Below are 25,111 nucleotides of genomic sequence, written 5' to 3' on the forward strand. Positions count from 1 at the left end.
AGGACCGGAAAGACTGGGGTTGCATTTCTTTCTTTGCACTTTAGTATCTTCGCTGTGCATCAAAGTTGTAGGCAGACAGTAAGACACAGCTGACAATCAGTCTATTCTGAGGCTTGGGGTTCACTTGTATCCTTAGAGGGTATCCCCAAGGTAGGGTAGGACAGAGATGAGACTCCTCCCTAGAGCACTATCCCCAGGGAAATTTTTCCCAGTCCCTGTGGCACAGTATTTAAGGTCCACAGAGGCCCAAAGAAACAGGCCCCGACAAGGATCTAGAGGGACTTAGATTTAAAAAAAAAAAGCTCTATGCAGCCAAAAAAGGATTTGGCTTTGCAGCTTCAATGACAAAAGTTCTTTACATCCATCCAAGGAATCATTGCCTTCCCTTCTCTTGCCCTGTGTAGACCAGAAGGCTAAACTACATTCTAGCCTTGGAGGATGTGGAAGAGAATCTGGGATCCCTTTTTCTAAGAAGTGTTGAGGGAGGGGAGCCAAGTGAGTAGGGAGTCTCTCATCTAAGACCATCCTTTTCCCCACAACTAACATGTGGCTAAGGGAGGAAAAGTTAAATTGAGGGACTTGTAACAACTACTACCAGTTCAAGACTAGAATCTCAGCCTTTGAACTGCTGTTAGCACCTTTCATGAGCACTATATTCACTTTATTTAAGGAAGAGGGGGGAATCTCAATGCTCAAGTGGCACTTGAGTTTTTGGAGAGGTTATCAGCCCTTTTCACTCGCACTTTATTCACTTTATTTAAGGGGAGAATCATTTTTAAAAAATTTTTAAGAAGCCCTTCTATTTTACCCATTTCTAGATTAAATTCAAAACGTCTAAAGTCTAGATGAATCAGGCAACAAAGGCTAGGCCTCTGCCCATGACTAAAGACCATACCCACTGTTCTAAGACATTCGGGATCCACTCAAACAGCAAAGTCAAAGTGTCTGGAATCCCACAGAGGCAGAGAAGTCACTGGGCCACTTGCCCAACCTCTGCTGCATCCTTAAACTTCTGCCCCAGTAGTCAACGTGTGTGCCCACTGGGGGCTGACAGGTCTAGGTGATAACACCCAACAGACCACAAATCATGTTTATGATTCAGAGGCAAGGTGTCACCGACATCTCCTCAGATATTCCAAGCGCGGCCTCCCCCAGACAAAATAAATGTGAGTGGACGCATGACTGCAGTGAAAGGAAGAATGTGACCCGTAGTCCTGCCATTAATACGCTGGGTGACCTTAGCCACTGAAAATTAGTTTCTCTGAACACACGACGGGGAGAATAGTGCGGGTGATTTCTGACTCCCTCCCAGTACTAACTGCTCTCTATGTGCTTGAACTGGTCCGCAGGAAGCTCCCACCACAGAAAGTTCAAAGTCAAAATCTCATCGTGAATTAGGAATGGAGCATGCTCAGGGAGAAGACGTTATCATTAACGTGGGATGTAGTGAGAATTTAGCAATTCGTTACATGGATTTCATCATTATAGAAAATCAAACGAGGTAACTGAGGCCAAATATTATTCTAGGTGGCGCTCACAAACAGGAAAGCCCTTTCTTAATTTCCTCTTCCGCTTGTGCAGAGGGCATCAGACCTTCGGATGACACATGCCGAGGGCTACAGTGGAAGGAAAACCAATTTAGGTGTGATGAGTGGTTGACTGGTTTTCAAACCCCTTCCATGTATAGATCAGTATTTATGCATGGAGGGAGAAGGGGATACTGGCACACAGGAGTGGGTGGTTTTGCCCCTCTAAAACTGCAGCTAGTCCTAGGAGCCAAGTTTAGGAGATGTCAATTAAGCAGCTAACAAAATCAATAATTTCTCACATATTAGTTTACAACATATCTCATTTGTTTCAAGAGCAGCCAAAATAAATGACTCAGCTCTGACAACCTCTGGTCCTTTCAAATATTCAATGACTAATGCTATAAGGAGTAACAAGAGGACAGGCATGAACAGAAAGAAAAATGTGTGTGTGTATGTGTGTGTGTGTGAGAGAGAGACAGAGACAGAGAGAGGCCTTGAACTTAACTGTATTTTTAGTTCAGGTCTACAAAGTCAAAATGTCATTCAATCCAAATTATTTCTTCTAAGCTATCAATAAATAAGAAATGTATCCCTCTAAAAAGTTCACCAATATTTTTCATAGGTTTTTTTTTTCATACTAGGGAGAAAATAAATGGCAAGAGATGGTTCCCCTCTTTGAAAGTATGTATTTTTATAAGCATCATTAAAAAGAGATGAGATGGTGTGTTGTGAGGCTCTGTTGTAGATTGCAGGGTACACTGGTGCCCCAGCAAAGCTGGAACCATCGCGGATAACAGTCTTGTGAAAATTAGATTCCTAAGTTCACTGCAACACACTGAGATTGAAGACTCGTGAGTTATCATCCCGCCTGCAGTGACTGCCTCCTTAGGAGAAGCTGGCAAGCAGCGGGTGCAATCTGTATCAGCCTCAGGATGGGAATCGAGAACTGAGAGTCGCACATTCCCCAGTCTGGATGGAAGCCCAACCCAGGGACAGTGGACACCACTCTGGAAGCCGCAGCTTCTTCTGCACATTCAGAAGGCTGCCCTCTGCCCCAAGTCTGAAGAGGCAGGCAAGATCAGGTCTTCTCTGGGAGCTACGGTTCTCAGGGTGACCGGAAAGCTTGCACCGTGAGGGGCTGGAAGGCCTTTTGAGGAAGGGAGAGTGGATCTCTGTACCCTACTACAGAAAGCATCTTTGATGACCCAACCAAACCTCCTCTAAGCAGGAAACATGGTTCTTAAAATATAATTTAGCTTTTTGTTCCTTCTACTAAGTACCTTCTCTCAGAAACCAAGTCCTAAAAGTTGCATGAAGAACCTCCTATGCTCCTGCAGCCCTACGAAGCTTATCCTGACTGAAGGAAGGCATAGCAGACAGACACTCTGTTTTGACTGAGTTTGAGGTTGCTCTTAACTACCTGTAGCCCTGTAAGGAAAAGCCTACGTGGGGAAGGCTTTGGTCTCAGAGCATCCTGAAATCCCAATAGACAGGAAGAACCTCCATGGGTGGGTTGAAATCCTTGCAGTAAGGATTAAAAAATCCTGAAATGCTGCCCTCCCCATCCCCAACGTTAAGGGAAGCCATGGCTGCTTTCTGGCTGTCCCACGTGAAGATCTCAGGGTATCAGGGAGCATGAGGGCAACCTGCCAACATCTCTCCCAGGCCTGAGTAGCCTCGAATCTTGAGGGCCCTGACTAGATGCTGCCTCTACCAAGTGATTATCCTGTTGCTTCCTTAAGGGTTTCTCAGGCTGTAAACAGCGATGGCAAGAGATAGGTTTGCTCATACGTGGGTGCTGTTTCATGCTGCTTTGATGGACCCGTGTGGTTATTTAAAGCAATAATTAAGGTGCTTTATCATTCTTTGGAACAGCAAAATGAGTTCCAAAGTAGAAATTATTGCCCAATAATTTCTAGGATCATTAAGGCTTCTTCAGCTAGCATCCAGACCGTAACTTCTCCCTCTTGCTCTCCACCCCACCTCCGCCTCCTCCTCCTGCCTCCTGTCAGCATTTCCTGTTTCATCAGTTTGTGTATCTTTATTTTGTGAAACCCAGCTCTGCCAGAAGATGCCGATGCATTTGAGGGGTAGGGGATGGGGGGCTGGAGTGGGGACTAGAATGGACACAGTCTCGTTCATTTTAAGGTTGGGATTTCTATTCTTCCTGCTGCACCTGCATTTTGACATTTCACTGCTCTGAAAAATTCCCACTGGAACACTGAGTCAACAAGTCAGAGTACAGGGAACGGCAAGCCAAAAATATACCCTTCAGAGAGCCCAGTAATGAAAACTATATTCTATGTGAGGCCACTAACCAGTTAGAGAGCAGCACCAGCTACCTAATCTGGAGATGAAAGACATTTGCTGGCTACATAGATTCCAAGCATGATGGGAAACCCATTCCCACACGTGCCCTGTCTCCTAGCTCCCCCTTTGCATTGCTCTTGTTTGGCCGGCCTTTTCCAGATGCAACTGTTTTCTTATGCAACTTCAGAAACCCAGGGTCCTATTTAAACATACCTGCCCCCTGCAGTGGACAGGGTCAGTGGGAAGGGGCAGGGAAACAAAGGTAAGCAACTCCATCTTTCTCAGCGCCCCCCCCCCCCGCCCCCATTAAAAGGGGGAGGTGAAGGAGATATTTTTCAAGCCAACCTCTGGATACTTGGAAGGGTTGAAGAAAAAAGTATCCTGTGTGTTGTAAAAGGTGTCACTATTTCCCCATTTCAGTGTCAGGCTTGGGTCCCCATCTCAGGCCGTCAGTGGGCAGGTAGGGAGAAGTTAAGAGGAGAGTCTTGGTCCTCCAGGAGCTTACAATCTTTTTTTTTTTTTTTTTTTTTTTTTTTTTTTTACCATGAAAGTCTAGGCATTTCACACTATTGATAGACTGACTAGCTTCTCACCTGAAAATCCCATCAAACATCAGGACAACATTCCACTCTGGTATTTTAGCATGTATGTCCTGTGAAGGCTGTAACCCATTTCCCATGGCAATGGTCTGATTCTCTCTGCCAGAGACACTGGAAGAATCAAAGAGAAAGGCATCAGAGCAGAATGTGCGAAACCTCCCTGGGGAGATAACTGCACTGTCTCCACGTCCCCTCCCCTCCTGTCCCCCACACACCGTTTAATAACAAGAAATTTCCAGCAAGACTTAAGAATATTTTCCTCTGTTACGTTAGCTACAGGTACAGATAGGGAGAAAAAATACAATAAAAATTAAAAAAGGGACTACTCCAGACCCCTAAGGATGTTCATCTAAATGCATCCCATTAGCTGGGTCCTACTAATAGAGAAACGACATTACAGCAGGTATGGCTGGAGTTAGCCAGCTCTCTCCACACTCCCACCCCCAAACAAAACCTCACCCTCACAATGACGTTCTGAAACTGCTTCCGCACTCCTGCAACTCCAGTAAACACTCCTTATCATCAGAAAACACTGCTCCTGTCTTTCCCAACATGGATCTTTTTATGCTTTGTCAATGGCATCTCTTCAACATGGTTATAGGGTGACATTATGACAAATGACCTTCATGCTCCCTTCATCTGGCCCTGAAATGAATGAGAATATTGCAGTGTGAGACTTTTTTCTGGTGCCCAATATTAAAAAAAAAAAAAAAAAAAAAAAATTTGACATTTTTTTTAAAAACCCACCTTAGATTTCACATAATAAAATGGAAATGATAGTGTTTCCATGAGGAAACCAACTGTTTTCTACCCCTGCTCCCCATCCCCAGAGAGGTTCAAATCAAGGATATTTTAAAAGACCTCTAGAAGGGCTAGGTGCGTGATGAAACAAATATAGTGCAATGGTAGTGGCTGCGTAGTCTAGCTGGTTTAAATACAGTCGCTGTAAACTTCTTTCCTATTTTCCCTTCAGTTTCCTCAGAGCCTCGGTTTTCCTATCCATAAAACAAGAGTAGTGAATTAGAGGACCTAGAAGAACTTTCCCAGCTAGCAAGTTGTTTTTTTAAGGCCACCTCTCCAGTTGTCTTTTAGCCCCAGACGCTTCATCTCTGCTCAGCTGTCCCCTCTAAACCCGTTCATGGGCTTACGGGGGCGGCGGAAAGGGCACGAGTTAGGAGGCCGAGATGCAAGGAGGCAGGGGATCGAGCTCCAATTCTGCTTCGTCATGTACTCGGGGCAACATCCACATCACAGGCTCACTGGCAGAGCGAATGCTCATTCCACCTCCTCGTTGTAAACTACACAGCATTTTCCTTAAGCTCCACCTCTCAGCAAGGCTTCATCACTTCTTCCTATTTGCCATAAGAGGTCATCAAAGAGCTTTCTTTCAGAACGAGGTTCCCAAAGGGCCAAATCCACCTGCCCTACAGAGCCGCTGATTCAGTGACTTTTCAGGACTGGCCCCTAGGATTCCCTCACTGGTGAACTACTCCACGCTTGCCTCAGAGCCTGCACCCACACCCAGTCCTAAATCCTAGTACCTGCATCCCTTTCTCCCATAGGTATCATGTGAATACCAACTAAACAACGTACGATGCGGAGCTCCGTGCTTTTCAGTCACCTTGTGAATAAACCTTGAATATCACAATACTGTCGAGCACCTAAGGTAACTCAGTCTCTCTGAGTTGTAGAACTTAATTCCCAAAATGGCCCGATCCTATTTTGCCTTTTAGGTAAGGAAACTTAGGCTCAAAAAGCTTGCGTCACTCACCCAAATCAAGAGCTCGCTGAGGTTTAACATCCTGACACAGACAGTGGGGAGCTAAGTTTTGGAACAATCCCTGTTTCTTCACTTCAATAAATTATTTCACTCTGTGACCTTAGTCCCTCACCTATAAAAAGCTTTTTATCGGAGTTCCCATCGTGGCGCAGCAGAAACGAATCCGACTAGGAACCCTGGGGTTGTGGGTTTGATCCCTGGCCGCACTCAGTGGGTTAAGGATCCAGCGTTGCCGTGAGCTGTGGTATAGGTCACAGATGCAGCTCGGATCGGGCATTGCTGGGGCTCTGGTGTAGACTGGCAGCTATAGCTCTGATTAGACCCCTAGCCTGGGAACTTCCATATGCCGTGGGTGCAGCCCTAAAAAAGACAAAAAAAATTAAAAGCTTTTTATCTTCCCAGATTGTCACATATAAATTCAAGTAACTGATGTGGCAGTTTATTTTGTTACTAAAAGGCAGTATATACATGAGATGTTTATTAGCTTAACTTAAATGCATCTTATAATGATAAAACACATGGTTCCTTTTGCCTAGGAACATTCCAACATCCCTAAGTTTAATCTCCTATAACCTGTTACATGCCAAGGTCTACTCTCTTAAACTGGACTGGAAATCAAACATCTTGATCAAGAACCAAAGATGATCCTTGGCCTTCCTCTTCTCAGAACTTGGTAATGAACAATATAAATCAGCCCACCTTAAGAGTCCACTAATCTAGTTTTCGGTGCATGCAGGATTTTTCATCTATAGAATGTAGAAGAGGGCTAATGAGCAAACTCCAGGGCCGAGAGGGAATTAACGGCATCTGTAGTCCTGCATGAGAGGTCACCATGTACCTAGGACAGCTTGGATTTGGCTGGATTCAAGGGTAAGGACTAAACCTTTTCTGCAAGTCTCTCCTAAGTCTAGAATCCCTTTAAAACATTCTCCAACGGAGAACCTACCACAAACAAGGCACAGGAACCAAAGATAAGAATTTAACAATTTAGTGAAGATATGACATGGATATCAATAACTAATTCAAGAGAAGATGTGACAACACATGCGGCAGAGAAGATTTCACAGATTGTGTCTCACAGGGACAACCCCGGGTCTCTTCGAGGATGGGACATTTGAGCTCAGACTGTAAACAAAAAACTATTTTCCATGGCAGTTTGATTTTTAGATTTATATAATTGTGGTCTCACCCATCTTTCAAAGGGTTAAACACAAGTAACCCCAAGCAACTGTTGAGGTGAAGAGCAAGCCACTCTTTTTAGGAGGCAGGTTGGAAACAAGAGTACTAAGTGGCAACCTGACCGATGTCCCAGTAACGGAGGGACTTGTAATGGCTCTTTATGACTATATAGGCTCTGGAAATGAAGTGGGAAAATGGAGCTATAGGGAAATAGATGGATGAAACCTTCCCCCGACATGCTCTGAGAATTTTAAGTTACTGCTTGCCTCCAGTCCTTTCTGTTCCCGACTTAACCCCCTAGGTAACTTGTTATGTACAAACTTGCCAGTCCATGGGGTAGGCCTCTTACTACAGTTCCTAGGACCCCCTTGGCCTGATCCACGACTCTTCAGCTGTGCCCCCAAGTTTGACCTTTGGCATAACAGGACCATAGCTACCAGCAGGGACACCAGGCATGCCTCGGCTATTGCTCTAAGGACCAAGACAGTGCCTTCCAAGAGCTCTAGATGCTGGTGAGCAACGTGACACTCTGAAGGGACACTATTTAATGACCGCAAGTTAGATTCAGTGGGTCTCCAGGCAGCTACTGAGTACTTTGAATGATACTTTAAAAGTGTCTCGGGAGTTCCCGTCGTGGCGCAGTGGTTAACGAATCCAACTAGGAACCATGAGGTTGAGGGTTCGGTCCCTGCCCTTGCTCAGTGGGTTGACGATCCGGCGTTGCCGTGAGCTGTATTGCAGGTTGCAGACGTGGCTCGGATCCTGCGTTGCTGTGGCTCTGGCGTAGGGTGGTGGCTACAGCTCCGATTAGACCCCTAGCCTGGGAACCTCCATATGCCACGGGAGCGGCCCAAGAAATAGCAAAAAAAAAAAAGACAAAAAAAAAAAAAATGTCTCGGCCTAGAGAAAGCAGCTTAGCCCTTTAAGGTTTGAGTCAGAAGCTCAGGGAGGTTTCAAAAGAAAGCATCACAGTCGGGACTAAAATACGCATATTCTTTCCAGGTTTTCTATCAGCTTTGTTTTTAACCTCCCTACACCTGTCAGTCTCCATCTACCTGCTATTTATTAAGCAGTGTACCATGAAAGAGAAGCATCAGAATGAAGTACAGCTCCTTTTCTTATAAGAAAGGATAAAGAAGTACCAAAATAATTTCTAATGAGGAATGAAGAAAATGTGACAAAGGAAGGTGCCAGGGACCACACCGAAAATAAATCATGGAGTGTTTCATGGCTTAAGGGCCATTTGAGCAGTATTACGTTAAAATAACGAGTCCCCGCTCTGGCACAGTGGGTTAAGAATCCTGTGCTGTCTCTGTGACAGGAAAGAAAAAAAAAAAGTAGAAGACAAGACAAAACCAAAAAAAAAAAAAAAAATGAGATTTTGATGGACGGGATAAGAATATTCTGGCAGAGGGAACGTGAATAAACATGTGGAGGTAATAGTAAGGGGTACAATACGAGGCACAGAGACTATTCTTTGACCAAAGTGTAATGAATGGCAGGCACGTCTGCAAAGACAGACTTGGAACACATCAGAACCACCTTCAAGGTCAGGTAAAGGGCCAGGACTCTGAGCCCGACAGCTGTCAAAGCCAGACCAACAGGGTATTCCTTCACGGGCAGAGCAGCTCACTCTACCCCTCCAGTAAGTGGAACTCCCAGCCTCATCACTGCCCTGTACTTCTTGGAAAGAACTCACCTCTTCCTTCATTCTCCTCAGCACATATAGTTGGTACTCACTAGAAACTCACATCTTCGGGGCCCTCAATTCAAGCCAGTAAGTATTAAGCGTTTAGTTGGTGCTAGACAGTCGCTAGAAAGGGGGTGACAGAGGTACAGAAAAGTCCTGGTTCTACACTGAGCTCACTATTCTACATTGAGTCTGAAAAAAGTTGCTTCTGCTAGAGTTTTATCTTCTGCCAAACATCAAGCCAAGCCACGACGTAGTACCAGGAAGGTATCTCTACAGGAGAGCTTGTGGATGCCCCACTGGGGTGCAACTCTGGAGTACTGGGATGCAGGTTCGATCCCCAGCCCGGCACAGTGGGTTAACGATCCAGCGTTGCTGCAGCTGCGGCAGAGGTCGAAACTGCATCTTGGGTCTGATGGGTGGCCGCAGAACTCCCTATGCCAAGCGGCGGCCGAAAAAGAGGGAAAAAGACAAAGGAGCGCTTGTGGTCCTAATACTATTACATTTGGTTCATCTGAAGTATTAAACAGTGCTGAGCTAGATGAAGAGTGCAGTCTAGCTTGTCCTTTTATTTCCAGCTGTAACGGAACGACTTCTCCCAACACAGCATCTCTCTATTCAAAGCATGAAACCATGTCTATAAAGTAAAAATAGTACGGGTGGTAAGGGAGAGTCAAAGAGGACTAGAAAAAAAAATAAAGACAAAATGTTAACTGGTTTTTAGCAAGTCATTGCTTGTGAAATACATAAAAAGAAGTTTTTTTTAGAATGATTTACCTTTAGAAAGAATATTTTGGGGAAAGAGGTTAACATTACCTATTCTAGCAAATGAAAGATTGCCCCAAACCTTTTTTTAGACTGGTGCTTATGTATCAAATACACAGTTTTTCCATATTAAATAGATTTCTACCTCATTTAAAGGTATACCATACCCAACATGCCACTTAAGCCAGAATAGCACATTAACAGCTAAAAAATTGGACATGCCCATAACGCATTTCAGAGCATTTAAAACTCAGACCTATTTCATATTTTAGTGGTTCAGTCTCCCCAAACTTAATCCATTACATTTTCAGCTAACAGTAACAATAGTTAAATGAGATGAATTAAATCCCAAAGGAGTACACCTTACTACTCAGCATAGTGGACAGAGATAAAATACCTACCCGATTCTTGTGCATATTAGACAAACAAAAGTGCAATGTTCACCAAAAAAAAAAAAACTGAATACTTTCAGGACAAACATACCAAGGAACTGAGCAGCCTCCAAATAAGTCTAAAAAAACAGCACACACATCTTCAACCGCTGTCATCAGCAATGTACAACATGAACCACAACTGACCGGGACAGAACCCTCAGTGCTTTTAAGTCTCTAGGTAAGGTTGCCAAAGGGTGTCTGTACGTCTCATTGTCTGGATCAGTCCAAAATCACTTTTTCTAGAAGTGATGCACATTACTGCAATGTAAATAGCTGGTGTCACTTTGGGTGAAGCACAGAGAAGACAGAGAATGCTCACGTTCCAAGTGCTCAAACACAGGAGTGCTTCCAAATCGCCTATTCTCTGGTCCTCTCCCAAGACAGGCCATTTCCAGAGAACTCACTCTCAGACTCGGCTGGCCAGGGAACTCATGGGAGGAGACTAAATTACCTTGCAGACAGAGTACCTCTGAACACTCCCGGGTGGGTGCTACTTGGAAACTGGCCCATGCAGAAGTGCAGATGAACTGGACTACTTGATATCCAATTCATAGGCACCATTAATGAAAAAACACTTGGACTGATCTAAAACATTCCAAAGTGAGTGTTAACACTATCAAATAAGGTTCAAAGTCAGTCACATTATTTTATTTATACTGTTTACCTTAAATAAACTTTTTTTTAAACAAGACTCACCCATGAAGATGGGCCAGTTTCTGCCAACAGAACCAGACTGAGTGCACTCTCAAATTGTCCCCAACCTTACCAAAGCCAATGACTTCTGCATGACTGCAAGTCACCTTCGAAGGACTTGCCGAGAGCAAGGTTTAACATATTCTATAAAAATACATTTTAAGGTGAAGGTTGGGACAGAGTTTCAAACAGGAGGGACAATGTAGAAGCAAAGTAGAAGACACTAAATTTGTTCCTCGTATCAGTGTTTCCCCATTTCACTCAGATATTCGCACAAAAGATCTGTCCTCGGTCTTAAAAGTTGCCTGACTTGATGCTTCGGCAGAAGAGCAAACCCCATGTTCTACTTCTGCAAGTGACTACATTTTCTTCTTCCCAAAAAGGTAGTTGCCAGCTTAAATGTGTGACACAGTGAGGAAAGACATTAACTATTTATTAACTTTCAACAGCTCCAGGGGATGTTACCTGAAACCTCACATGTTGGTTCATTACACTTTATTCAACAAGTATTTTAACCCCAACCAGAAAGGCACTGGGCAGTTCCCGTCACAATCCCACCACTGTCTGTTTCGGGTCAGACGGATACGAATTATGATTCTAGTACTTTTGGGAGATGGAGATGTCAAACTTAGGTTGGGCTGAGCAGTGTTAGTTAAGCTACAAAGTGTTTGATCACCCATGATGGAAGAGGTTCAAGATGATTCATATTTCTCAGAAAAGACTCTGCAAATCACAAGCCCATGAAGCAGTAACTGACAGCTAGCCAAAACAGAAGACACCTCCAAGAAGTAGCCCAGGGACATCTGTAACAACATGCCTGGAAAACGGAGTCAGAATGACTCACAAGGCTCCCACCCTTTCCCAGAAGAAAATGTGAGAGTCTGCTTTTATATGGAAATATCATTGTATATATGTAAAAACGTGGTATGGCCTTAATGCTGCAGTTAAGGATTTGTTTGGCGACCACCTTAAGCAGCTGTTAAGCAATTGCTTCCTTACTGTAATATTTTTACTTCTCACTAGACTCTTAACCTTAAGCAACCCATAAATTCCCCTTTGTCCCTTATTCTTCCTCTTTTTTTTTTTTTTGCATGAGATCATAAACGTTATTGGCAGTTATTTTTTGGCTTGTTAAAAAAAAAACTATTTCTGCAGTTTGAAGATGGAATGTAAAATTTCTGTGATACATGTATATAAAAATATATTTATTGAACCATCCATATACACACATCCATGCTGATTCCAACGGAAAAAAAAATTAAAATTTTCTGAAATTTTCTGTGATTGACTCATAGTTGTTACTATTTGACCAGCTTTATACTGGGACAATTTTGAAGTCCTGTCATTACCCAAGAGAAACCTACATATCTCTGGAAAACATTCCACTTAAGACAAGGCTGTATGCTGTTCATTCAAGATATATTTATTGATAGCGGCTATGGGAGATACAAAGATGACTCACACACAGATCCTGCCCATAAGGAGCTTACAGTCTAGCAGTGGAGACAGAACACACACATGAGATACATGGTCAGAGCTAGGTTTCAGCAGGATGAACCTGTATCATGTAGACAGCAGGCTGTGGTAAGAAGAGGTGAAGGAAGCTGAGAGGCTCGTGAGATTATCTAGTGGAGGAGAAGAGATGTGAAGGGCTGCTGAGGTAGAACTGACAGGACTTAGCTGCAGACTGAGGTGGGGAGTAAGAAATCGGGAAGCAGATGACTCGGACGACTTAGATTTGTGGCATGGGTGATGACAAACCGAGAACAAAGGTTTGTGAAAAGAAATGAAACTTGGCACGTGTGATTCTTGTGCAGAGACACAAAGTGCCCGGAACATGCTGGGCAGTCGGAAAGAAACAGCTCACTGCCCAGAGCAGGGATGGAAGTACTTCAAAATAAGCAGCGACTTCCTCCCCCTTGTGCCCACCCCTCAAAATTTTCCAACTATCCTCTCCACTACGAAATCTCATAGTGCCTAAAATTTACGGAATGAAGTCTGATCTGAAAACAAAAACACACTGTTTTATTCATTTGAATGAGTCATCATTTAAAGATGCTCTCATTTTAAGTCACTGTACCTCACGGAGCAGCAGAGATTAATCCTCCAGCTTTGTCCTCCAGGAGCTTATGGTCTTGTAAGACAGACAGAGGTCTGTTCCAATTCTAGGTTGAAGGCTAAGTTAGGAGCCAAGAGAAAGAAAGGTATAACATATTCTACGAATACATTTTAAAATGAAGGTTGGGACAGAATTTCAAACAGGAGGGACATGTGGAAGTGAAGTAGAAGACACTCAATTTGTTCCTCCTTCAAATTCTGGCCAGTTCAACCCCCCAAAGGAGCTATTCACTCCTGTAGGACATCTTTTCTCTTAGAGGAGAGAGGAAGGAAAAAAAAAAAAAAAACCCTCTTAAATTCACTGGGTCCTGAGAACAACATGGCTTTGATGGAAGGCGATGTTGGGGGGAGGACTGCAGATGCACATCCATCTTCAGGGAAGAGAAGGCACTTGAAACCACACGGAACTGGCAGTACCTGGCTTATTAGAGGAACCACAAGTAGTTCAGCATGGCTGGAGCATCCTTCTATGAAGAGCAGGAAAAACCATTGGAAAGGAAGATTAGGATCCTGATTCAAACAAGGCACTGCCAGGCACTCAACAGGGTACATACCTAAGACCAAGTTGCTGCCCCTTAGGAGCTTACAGTTATAACAATACAAGGTGGAAAAAGCACCACAATGTACAGAATGCAAAACGCTGAACGATTTAGGAGAAAATTACAGCTGAGTTTCAGCTATTAACACATTAGGATACCCAATAGCTTTTCGACAGCTAGTAGTAAACCCATCCCTGAGGGGAACACAAGTTAATGTCCTTATCAACAGGCCCTGGTAGAATTGGGCGTTAAGACAGTTCTAAAAGAGAGAGAGAGAGAGGGAAAAAAAAACAAAAAACCTGGGTATGAAAACTGAGCTGGTGAAGCAACAAAGCATGTACAATCTGGCTCCTCCCCTTTTCCCCCACATCCTCACTTTAAGAGCTCTGGCTCCCTCGAGCAAGCCCAGGGCAGACTGGCAGACCCTGAAGGGGCTTCCCATGACCTCTACAGCCTGATTGGAAACTCTGAGCCACCTATCTTCTGAAAAATGAAGGGGTTGTATAAATCACCTTAGTCCTTTCCAGCACTTCTATTCTATGATTCAAAGAATTCCAGGAGTCTCTCCTGCTTCTTGTGGTAATAATCAGAATGGCCAGAAGAACTTTTAAGTAAATGCTCTGCTGTTTCTCAATTAAAAGTATGTTCTATATAAACCACAAATGATTCCTATCCCGTCGACGTAAGTTCCACCTCCACTCTATTCTTCTCAAAACCAGTATCTACCTATACAAATATTTCAACATGGTATGTTCCACATAATCTACTTAAAGTGTGCACTGACTCTTTAAAGAAAGTCCTTTCTTTTTTGCTACTTCTTTATGTCTTCGTGTAAAAGGGCCAAATCAGTGTACACTCACTCTTCATAAAAAAGAATTTAAGATAAATTCAAAGTCAAACAGGTGACATCAAAGCTTATGGAGAGTATTAGCAAACAGTGTTCGGTAATAGCAATAGTTAAAACTGTTAATCCAAATTAGGTGACAGAATCATCTCTCTAACTACTACCAAAAATATAGGCAAACTTCCCATAAGTAGGTTTTTGAAAAATAAATACTTGTTAAATTCCATAGTGAATTTTTGGTAAGCATCCCTTAATTTACAAAGGCGCACTGGATGGGTGCAAGTCCCTTAGGAATCTGTGATACTGGACACATTTCAAGTAGTAAATGTGTGGATTTCTAGAACTGGCCAGGTCAAATGGTTTATGGAAGTTAACATGGGAATTTCCAATACCATTTTTCTTTCACAGCAACTAAAAAAGCTACCAGGGGTGGCGCTGTCCCTCTGTGGCCCAGGTGTGATTCCTGGCCAGGGATTTCCGCATGTCAAGGGAATGGCAAAAAAAAAAAAAAAAAAAAACTCCAAGAGGGGAGACTGTTTAAGTTTCCAAAATAAGTCATGCTATCAAAAGACAATCAACCTTGATTCTAAGATAACACATAAGTATAATCAAAACCAAAAGTGATTAAGGGTTGTAGGCCACCTTTAATCAACTTTTTACATATTCAGGCCATTAAGAGACTGCTTCATAAAAGCATGAGCAAAGCAGTCCAATTTCAGCACTATCCTGAGCTAGATACATATCATTAAAAAAAAAAAATGTAAAGTTTTATCTCACTCGTGCCACCATTTATTCCTTAATACAGTCTAGTAAGAGTTCACAAGCCTATCTATGGTCCCTAGTACTTCAATATCACAGTAAACAGCTACAAATTCTAAAAGGTATTGCTACCTTAAAACCAGAACTTCCTGTTTAATTGTCTAGTGCAACCGTGGCCACTACTTGATCAGCAACTTTAACCTACAACCCCATCCCACACTAAACATTGCTAAGTTTCTAACACATTCTTTAAGTTTCTAAAACATCTGGAAAACACTACCTCTAACTGTCCACTGACAATCTATGGTATATTAGGCAGTTAGCGAGAACCCCACATTCAAATAAATGAAGTTGCTTCTTTTACAAGATTTTAAATTGCTGAACTAAATGCTCAATAATTATCTCAATTGTATGCAGTTCCTGCAGAGATTCTTTTAAGTAGCACAAAAGTAAAATGATATATTTTTAGATCAGTAGATTTGACAAATGCAACTATTTAAAGAAAAAAAGCCACTCGGCATAAACAATGGCCCACAAAGTTAAGTTTCAAATAAAAATTTTCACATAGAGTCTAACAAATTGTTTTCTATAAAGTGCCATGTTTTTCACTAAATCACTAAACTCTACAAGGGTTTTCAAATAAAGGGATGAAGAAAAGCATCAGAGGATGGTAGTTGTAAGCACAAAACACAGCTGCTATAAACTCACCTGGATGACACTGTAACAGAAACAGCTATCTTCTGTATCGAGATTAAATTGCACTAAACGTATTATCGAACCAGATGAGAAATAGTAAGTCAATATGACTGTGTTACTTTAGTGTGAAGGTCAAAAGAAACCCTGCAAAGTTAACTTGTCTTGTTTACACTCAAGAAAATGAACAGTAATGCTATTCTTGACCCAAATGTTTTACAGACTCAAGTCTCCATACTGTAGTTAATGGATTTGGTCATGTCTTACTCCAGTAATGTCATTCAAATGTACATAGGTAGGCATTCTGGTTCTAGAAGAAAAGCGTCCGTTTGGGAGGCCAATCTGCTCCTTGCTACACGGATGGCTTTAAGGCCTCTGATGTCACTCCTTGATCTATTATTTTGAGGAAAACAGCACCTAAGCCACAAGGGTAGTTGTGAAAATTAGTTTTCTAGCCTGAGACTAAAGTGCGATTCAACTAATGCTGTGGTGGTAACCTACTGATCTCATCCAAAGCCGTACAATTATTTTGCTTTCCATTCACTGCTCCCCAGCAGCAGCTCAAAGAGTTGAGAACATTGGCAACACAAGCAAAGCCCAACCTCACCATAAAAGCAAACAAAGTACTTTTGTACGTTCAAGATCAATTTATTTTCAACAGGTCTTAAAAGACAGAGACCCACTGAACCAAACTAGTCTTACCTACTAAAATATTCATGGGCAAAAAAGGTTTTAAGCAGCAGAAAAGACCTGCATATGGAGCCACTCCTACAGGTGAAAAATTACGTTGAATGTGATGAGTTGACGCTGTCTACAGAAACTCTTGTCCTAATTTACTTTACCTTCTCTGTCTAACTGTGCAAGTATGTGTAGGGTGACGTGTTTATTCCATCAGCAATAATGTGAACAATATCTAGATACTTAATAGTATTAACCATGATGCTAAACCTTATTTAGAAAGTCCAATGCTAGTCAATACTCCACAATATTCCAATTCTGATAACTTGAAATTACTGAAGCAGCCTTTTCCTTTCTCAGATTATACACTAATTGCCAGCAATAAATTATAAGCAGCATCTAATATACTGCTACTAACATCTCCGGGAAAAAAAAAAAAAAAAAAAAAACACAATCGGTACTAATAAAGTTGAGATTACTTACAGTAGATGTTACTGTAATTTCTGAAAGCAAATTCTACTTCCTTACTTATTTTTCTGAGGCTCTATTTCAAAGGACTGAGTCTTCACTCCAGGTGTTCTACTCCACCATTCCGCCACATTCTCAATGGGGCTGCTCCATTTTCACAGAACATGGCATCACTGTTCCACACCCACTAAATGCCAGATGCAGTATGTGCATCTCCCCTCCAACCCTGACCAAATTCCACATGTCCTCTAGGATGTAATAACTGCCTCAAGTTGAGAAACACTGCATCTAGCTCGTGCCCTTAAAGCTCTGCTCTCAAGAGGAAGAACTCCTACTTTGAAATGTATGGTTTAGTATTTGCTTATGTCAAATGACTTCTAGGTTATTTATAATTTATCACATCATAGATACTACAGTTTAGTTTTTTTTCAAATTAATAACTCAGGCTAAGTTTTCTTCTTTCCACCACAAGCTTAATATAAGCTACAAAACTATAAGCTAAACTCCTTTTCAGCATCACTGGCCTGGGCCAAATGAAGTGGTTACCAATTAGTCATTTAAACTGACTCAAAGACAAGCCATGTGACTCAGTTACTTAAGTTTCTTTTTATGACGATGTTGCCAATTTTCAAATATTTGAGGTCCTAAGGACCAACTGATAACACATAGAACTTCATTTCCGCCATGCCCTTCAGTAAATCTAGAGCTTCCCAGTAACACCAAAGCAAAAGAAAACACTCTTATTCCTACTCATATACTATCTTCATACAACAGTTCTGAAGATGAATACTGTTAAAAACAAGTTAAATTTGACAACCTCATTGCCCTTCAATTAGTAATGACAAGTTATCTATCACACAAAGGCTTGCTTCACATGTATAAACAAAACCTTCACCCACTTCACACACAACATTCAACAACATACTATGCAAAACGACTATTAGTCTATATTGCCAGATTAAATTTTCCTCCAGAAAGATTTTAATAAAAATTGGCCATTTCCAAGAAACACCCACTGCATGCCCGTCAATAAAAAGGAACCATAACAAAATAGAAAATTTACCATATGGCTATGATCTAAAGAAAAGAAAGACTAGTGCACACTGAAGCACATCAGCGAAGTCCAGTATGAAAGTCACATTCCTTCTTATGGGCTATGACTAGGATTCGGAATAGACACTGAAATAAAACTTAATATAAACGCTGGACCTCTACAGAAACATCTGTCCTCAAAGGCATTCCAGTTTGAGACTAAATTTCAGAATAAGGCATAACAAAAGAACACAAGACATTCGGGTGAAAGAGGGATTCTATAATCCCCAACATAGTGTGAACCTGATGGAAGAAATCTAGGGTTTGTTTGTTTGGTTTTTTTTATTTTTCTTTTAAAAACTGCCAAGACTGGGATCAAAGATAAATAGAAGGCACAACAGTTTTGCTCTGGTTTTCTGTTATTCGGATTTTGCAAATTTTTTTGTTTTTTTTTTCTTTTTTTACAAATACAAATTAAACATGAAAAAGTCCTACTTCAAAAAAAATAATCTAACAATTCAAGAAAAGCTTAGTTGCATTCTAGACATTTAAAACCTATCGTCACAATTTAAACTTCAATGGTAAAAACAGTAGGTTTTGGAACTGTTTTGTGATCACGTATCAAAAGAAAAAAAAAAATCCACTAACACCTTTTATTCAGTTTTTAACCACACCAGCAAGAATCAGAATTGTCAATTTTTCCAATGGCAAGTACTCCATACCAGAAGGTAGTCATGACTCTCAAAGAAGAAACAATTTCGGTTTTTCCTGTCTTCAAAATGTTTATCAATTCCTGTAATTCTCACAAGCTTTCGAAACATGTAGAAAATAAGTAAGAAATATTCCAATGAATGAAACACACCAAATGTCAGTAATAAGCAAGACACATTCCTTTGGAGAAGTGGCTGTTAAAAAAAATCCAGTCTGTATATGCAAATAAAGCAAGGAAATTCAGTCTTTTTTTCTTCTTTAAAAATCCGTTTTTCCTAAAATATCATTCCACAAAATTGGAAGTGAAGGACTAAAAGGTGAGGAGGGGAGGGAGGAGGGAAGGGGCACACACCATTAACACAAAAGTAAAATTGTACAAACTTAAGCAGTTTATGACAGACTAGGGTCATATTCCAAGATACCAAAGCTTGGTTGAAATTCACCATTCTGTGGGAGATAGGGTTTGTATTGTTGCGCGAAGAGCAATTCACTGCCTTGGAGTAAGGCCCCTTCCCACTCCAAATCCTGGTTTCTGCACCATGCCTCCACGAGGTGGGCCTCTCATGCCCCCGCCCAGCCCGCCTCGAGGGCCTCCAGGTCCCCGCAGGCGGTTATCTCGACGGTCCCCTTCCCGGGCAGCTCGGGTCTTCTTTTCTTCCACATTCAGACGGACCTCACCTCTGAACATGATGGGCTGTTAAGAAAGGTGAGCAGACTTACAGAGTGCTTATGGGTTCCTGGTTAGACTATTAAAGGCAAAATGAAGAACGAGCAGGTTACAAACCACCTATATTCTCGCATGTCAGTTTTTGTCTCCAACACTGGACACATGATTTCCCCATTAACAGATACATGGAAGAGCAGCTAGGCATGCAAGCTAATTCAAAAGAGTCCATTTAAACAACACAGCAGCACAAATAACTCTCATACTTACTGAAGCAAAATTAGGTTCCTATATAATTATATAACTAAAATAACATAAACAAAATCACTAGCTTCTCCTCGGATTTGAAGGCTTAGAATAAAACTCCATCATGGGGAGTTCCTATTGTGGCTCAGTGGTGAGGAATTCGACTAGAATCCATGAGGATGCGGGTTTGAACCCTGGCCCCACTCAGTGGGTTGGGGATCTGGCAGAGCAGTGATGCCATGTGGTATAGGTTGCAGATGAGGCTCGGATCTGGCGATGCTGTGGTTGTAGTATAAGCCGGCAGCTGAAGCTCTGATTTGATCCCTGGTCCAGGAACTTCCAAGTGGCACAGATAAGGCCATAAAAAGAAAAATAAAATGGTTAGTTTTGTTATGTGAATTTCAGCTCAACTGAAAAAAAAGGTCTTAAAAATTCCACTCATACGACTCAATGGTAAAACAAACAACCCAATCAAAAAATGGGCAGAAAACTCAAATAGACATTTCTCCAAGAAGACATATGGATGGCCAGCAGACACATGCAAAGATGCTCAACATCACTAGTTATGAGAGAAATACAAATCAAAACTACAAGGAGGTACCACCTCACACCAGTTAGAATGGTCATGACTAGCAAGTCTACAAATAACATATACTGGAGAGGGTGTGGAAAAAAGGGAACCCTACTACACTGTCAGTGGGAACGTAAACTGGTGCAGCCACCACAGAAAACAGTATGGAGGTTCCTCAGAAAACTAAATACAGAACTACCATATGATCCAGCAAGCCCACTCCTAGGCAATATATCCAGACAAAATTATACTTCAAAGAGATACATGCACCCCTGTGTTAACAGCAGCACTATTCACAATAGCCAAGACAGAGAAGCAACCTAAATGTCTATTCAACCGATGAATGGATCAAGAAGATGTGGTACATGTATACAACAGAATATTACTCAGCCATAAAAAGAATGAAATAATGCCATCTGCAGCAACACGGATGCAGCTAGAGATGCTCAAACTGAGTGGAATAAGTCAGAAAGAACGTCAAATACCGTATTATACCCCTTACATGGAGAATATAAAACATGGCACAAATGAACCTATCTCACAAAACAGAAAGAGACTGAGACACAGAGAAGAGATCGGTGGTTGCCAAAGCAGAGGAGGGAGGGGAGGGAGTGGAGCAGACTGAGAGCTTGGGGTTAGTAAATTTAGAATGGATAAACCACAAGGTCCTACTACAAGCACAGGGAATGTCCAATGTCCTGGGATACAGCATGATGGAAAATACTGAAAAAAAGAATGTATGACTGAGTCACTTTGCTGTATAGCAGAAACTGGCACAACACCGTAAATCAACTAACCCTTCTTTTTTTTTTTCCCAGGGTTGCACCTGCGGCATATGGAAGTTCCCAGACCAGGGGTCAAATCAGAGCTACAGCTGCCGGCCTATGCCACAGCTACAGCAACGCAGGATCCGAGCCTCGTGCATCTGTGAACTACACCACAGCTCACGGCAATGCCAGATCCTTAACCCACTGAGCGAGGCCAGGGATCAAACCCGCAACCTCATGGTTCCTAGTCGGATTCGTTTCCGCTGCGTCACAACGGGAACTCCGGATCAAGTAAACTTTAATTTTCAAAATTCACAAAAATTAAAAAAAAAAAAAAAAATTCCACACTCATCTCAGTAAATTAACAGTTATTTACACCTTTATTCCTCCCTACCACTACTATACAAAGTGTTTTTCAGTAAATGCAAACGTGAAGGGAAGGGCTCTTAAAGAACATGGTAAGTAGGATTCTGATTCTACAAATCCCTCTATTAGAGAAAGTACTTGTAAGAACACTGTTAATAAAAGTGGTTCAAGGCAGGGTGCCTACAAACGCAGACAACTTACAGAATAAGAGCTCCTTAGAATTATACCCAAAGAGTTACATGCTAACTGCAAATATACCTGGCAAACAAAGTTATCTTAGCGAAAAGTAGTAACATAGTGTTTGTTTCATTCCTCTCCTACATCAGAAGCCCCACCTAAGAAAAGAACTAGGTAAGTGTCAGTGCATTGGTAACTATAGCTATTTTATTCTCTATCATTCACTTATTCAAAAGCTGTTATTCAGACAGGAGTTCTTCTAATAATGGTTAAACATGATAGGAAATAATTATGCAAACACGTTGGAATAAACTACACTTTACATATAAGATATAATCTTTAGGATGAATATATTATAGATGCAAAGATACATTATTGTTATCACAAAAAAAAAAAAAAATCAAGATGGAAAACTGCTTACCCTGTTGCTAAGCACCTTCTGAACAGGTTCAGAATCATCAAACACAACAAACCCAAAATTGGGTAATTTCCCACCACTGTTAATGCGCAGCTCCACCACATTCCCATAATCTGCAAGTGAAACATGGATTCTCAAATTACTCAGAACATTTCCCTTAAATATTACACACACACTGACCAAGGACAGCCAATAGTCAAACAGCCAATAGCGGCTAGAGAGAACATGCAACCTGCTCTGTGTGCCACACACACACTGGATTCCAAAGATCGTGCAAAACATGTTTATACATACGGAAATGATGTTTTAAATACACTGGGTTAAATTAAATATTGTTAAATTTAAATTATCTGGGTTTTTTTTTTTTTCCTGCTTTTTATGCATATGCACCTATGGCATATGGAGGTTCCCAGGCTAGGGGTCTAATTGGCTAATCGGAGCTACAGAAGCCAGCTTACACCACAGCCACAGCAACGCCAGCTCCGAGCCACGTCTGCGACCTACGCCACAGCTCACATCAACGCCGGATCCTTATTAACCCACTGAGTGAGGCCAAGGATCGAACCCACAACTTCCTGGTTCCTAGTCAGATTCATTTCCACTGCACCACGACGGGAACTCCCATCTTTTATTTCTATTATACAGCCCTGTTGATAGATGAGTCTAGTGTTTAAAATTCAATAACCTACTTTGAAAAAAATCTTTAAGCTCTAACTTGTCCACCTCATGGGGCAGGTTGCCAATGAAGAGCTGGTGGCTGTCAGGGTGTCTCACGATTCTTCGAGGCTCAACATCCCCTTGCTCACCAGCCTCTCGGACTGAAGAGGAAACAGTGAGAAATGAGAGAAAGAACACATCTTTCAGTGACTGTTCAACAGTTTCTCTCTAACCCTAAATACAGGTAATTCCACAAACTCCGTGAATTCATATACTTGCATTTAAATGTAAGTACACAAACATCGACCCCCTACCCCCCCAAACAGGCTCTCACCTTCGACACGCCCATAAAAGGACATCGCCCTCCTTCGCTCTCACCTGGTCTAGGACCCCTCTGGGGAGGAACATTTATTCGCTGTTCCCGAACCCTTTGATCCCTCTGAGGCCTCTGCGGTGGAATCTGAGATTCAGGTTTAGTCTCTGGACGAGGCTGAAAAAATTTATAAGTTAACTTTCGCGTAAGAATGAAAAAAGCTTACCTTTTTTTCTTGTGAAGTGTCCTAGCAAACAATTAAGGTTTAAACTAGAAAAGGACAATTTTCTAAAAAAAAAAAAATCAAAAACTTGCATCTTGTAGGAAATGCCCTTGCAGTGCAACAGGTTAAGGACTCCGCGTTTCCACAGTTGTGGCACAGGTTGCAACTGTGGCACAGGTTTGATCCCTGGCCTGGGAACTTCCACATGCCGTGGGTGCAGCGGCCACCCCTCCCCAAAAACCCCCAAAACAAAAACTCACCCTGTACCCTTCTCCACTGCCCTATTTGCTATGCCTCTGTGAAACCACACTGCAAGAAACTACAGTAAACTTGCCTGATGTGCAAAAAGCTGAATTAGAAACTCACCTGTGAAGCTGGCACTTTAACAACATGAGGTGGTATCCCGGTAACCGGAACAGCTCCACTGGGAGGAAGGTTCTTACTGGTCACAGACGCCCAGGAAAAGGTCTAAAGAACACCAATATTGGCTGATTACACTATTTATCAAAACAATTTAAGCTAGGAGTTCCGGTTGTGGCTCACCTCATGGTTCCTAGTCGGCTGCGACGACGGGAACTCCCTATGTCAACTTCATAATTACCTTGTACACTTTTTCAATCCTCATCACCAAACCCTATTATTTACTTCTTAATTATCTTCTCTCCATCTCCCCTGCCATAACGCTAATCCAAATTTTTCCTTCTTCTCTCGGACTACCAACCTGTCATCTATTCGCAGACCAATCTACTTTTCCACCTGCGTGCTAAAGTCATTTCAGTTTCTCTTTCCTACTCACCACCAGCTGCCATAAGGACCAAGAACCCTATCTATCTTCCCAACAGTTCCCACACCTAGAATGATGCTTAGCACACAGGCATGTGAATTACTGTTAGACAAATGACATTTTTAAGAACGCTGGCTCCAGGAGTTCCTGCTGTGGCACAGAGGGTTAGGAATCTACCTGCAGCAGCTTAGGTGGCTTGCAGAGGCACAGTGGGTAAGAGGATCCTGAGATGCCGCAGTTGCTGCTCAGATTAAATCCCTAGCCTGGGAACTTTCAGATGCAATGGGTGCAGCCATTGAACACCCTGGTTCCAGGAGTTCGTCATGGCTCAGCAGTAAAAACCCCAACTAGGAACCATGAGGATGCGGGTTCGATCCCTGGCCTTGCTCAGTGGGTGTACAATCCGATGCTGTCATGAGCTGTGGTGTAAGTCACAGACACACACCACAGATCCACAGCTTGGACCTTGCACTGCTGTGGCATAGACCAGCAGCTGTAGCTTCGATTCGACTTCTAGCCTGGGAACTTCCATATGCTGCAGGTACAGCCCTAAAAAGCAAAACAAAAAAAAACCCCATAAATACACCACTAAAGCATATTCCTTCACAGAGCATGAACTGTAATGTAAAGCTTCTATACATTCAGTTGACATCACCCTGATGTTACTCAGTGAGTTACTGAAAAGCTTCAAACTTCTGAAATCTGGCATTCTAATCAGAAAGTAGTCATGTTTCAGCAATTTGTTTCTACTTCCACTGTAAAGTTATATTCGTTTATATTTCATAAAAGGCCAGGAATGAGTCTGTTGTGCCATTTATTTTTTAAGATATGCTATCACTTGTTTGTTATAACAAACATATAATGTGCAAATCGAAAGATGAAATATTACAAAGATGAGGGGCTGTTGATATGGTGATAAAACAGCCTAGAATTATCTAAATTCTAAACCTAGAATTTAGTCTAAAACTATTCAAGTTTTCTTAAAGGAGGGAAAAAATTCCTTTTGATTCTATAAAGCAATATGCATCTTCTTTCTATTGTTGCTGTTCTTTTAGGGTCACACCCTTGACATAAGGAAGTTCCCAGGCTAGGGGTCAAATCAGA

The 25,111-nt window shown here is 42.0% G+C and overlaps 1 protein-coding gene and 1 long non-coding RNA gene across 21 annotated transcripts in view; both read right to left on the reverse strand.

Moving 5' to 3' along the window:
- LOC110257249 (uncharacterized) overlaps nucleotides 1–5,083 on the reverse strand; it is an 830,883-nt gene extending 825,800 nt beyond the window's left edge. For 12 of the 13 annotated variants that reach the window (XR_014831014.1, XR_014831013.1, XR_014831009.1 and 9 more), the window contains exons 1-2: nucleotides 4,898–5,083; nucleotides 4,433–4,549 (exon numbers count right to left, since the gene is read on the reverse strand). This is a non-coding gene — a long non-coding RNA (uncharacterized LOC110257249). Of the gene's footprint in view, nucleotides 1–24; nucleotides 1,617–4,432; nucleotides 4,550–4,897 lie in introns of those variants that run through there. The other variant, XR_014831019.1, reaches the window with a different exon arrangement.
- Nucleotides 5,084–12,381: 7,298 nt separating this feature from the next.
- Nucleotides 12,382–25,111, reverse strand: part of G3BP1 (G3BP stress granule assembly factor 1) — a 31,818-nt gene continuing 19,088 nt past the window's right edge. For 2 of the 8 annotated variants that reach the window (XR_014830708.1, XR_014830711.1), the window contains exons 8-12: nucleotides 23,590–23,691; nucleotides 23,066–23,177; nucleotides 22,720–22,848; nucleotides 21,351–22,143; nucleotides 18,434–19,925 (exon numbers count right to left, since the gene is read on the reverse strand). Coding sequence is in view for 2 of the 8 variants with exons in the window: in XM_021076549.2 (XP_020932208.1) it covers nucleotides 19,309–19,515; nucleotides 22,034–22,143; nucleotides 22,720–22,848; nucleotides 23,066–23,177; nucleotides 23,590–23,691 (660 nt within the window). In the remaining 6 variants the exon portion in view is untranslated. 8 annotated transcript variants of the gene reach the window in all.

The sequence above is a fragment of the Sus scrofa genome, chromosome 16 (assembly GCF_054392235.1).
Source record: "Sus scrofa isolate SSC_HxYL_T2T_F1_AM1 chromosome 16, Sscrofa_HxYL_maternal_Yorkshire_Landrace_v2.0, whole genome shotgun sequence".
NCBI lineage: Eukaryota > Metazoa > Chordata > Mammalia > Artiodactyla > Suidae > Sus > Sus scrofa.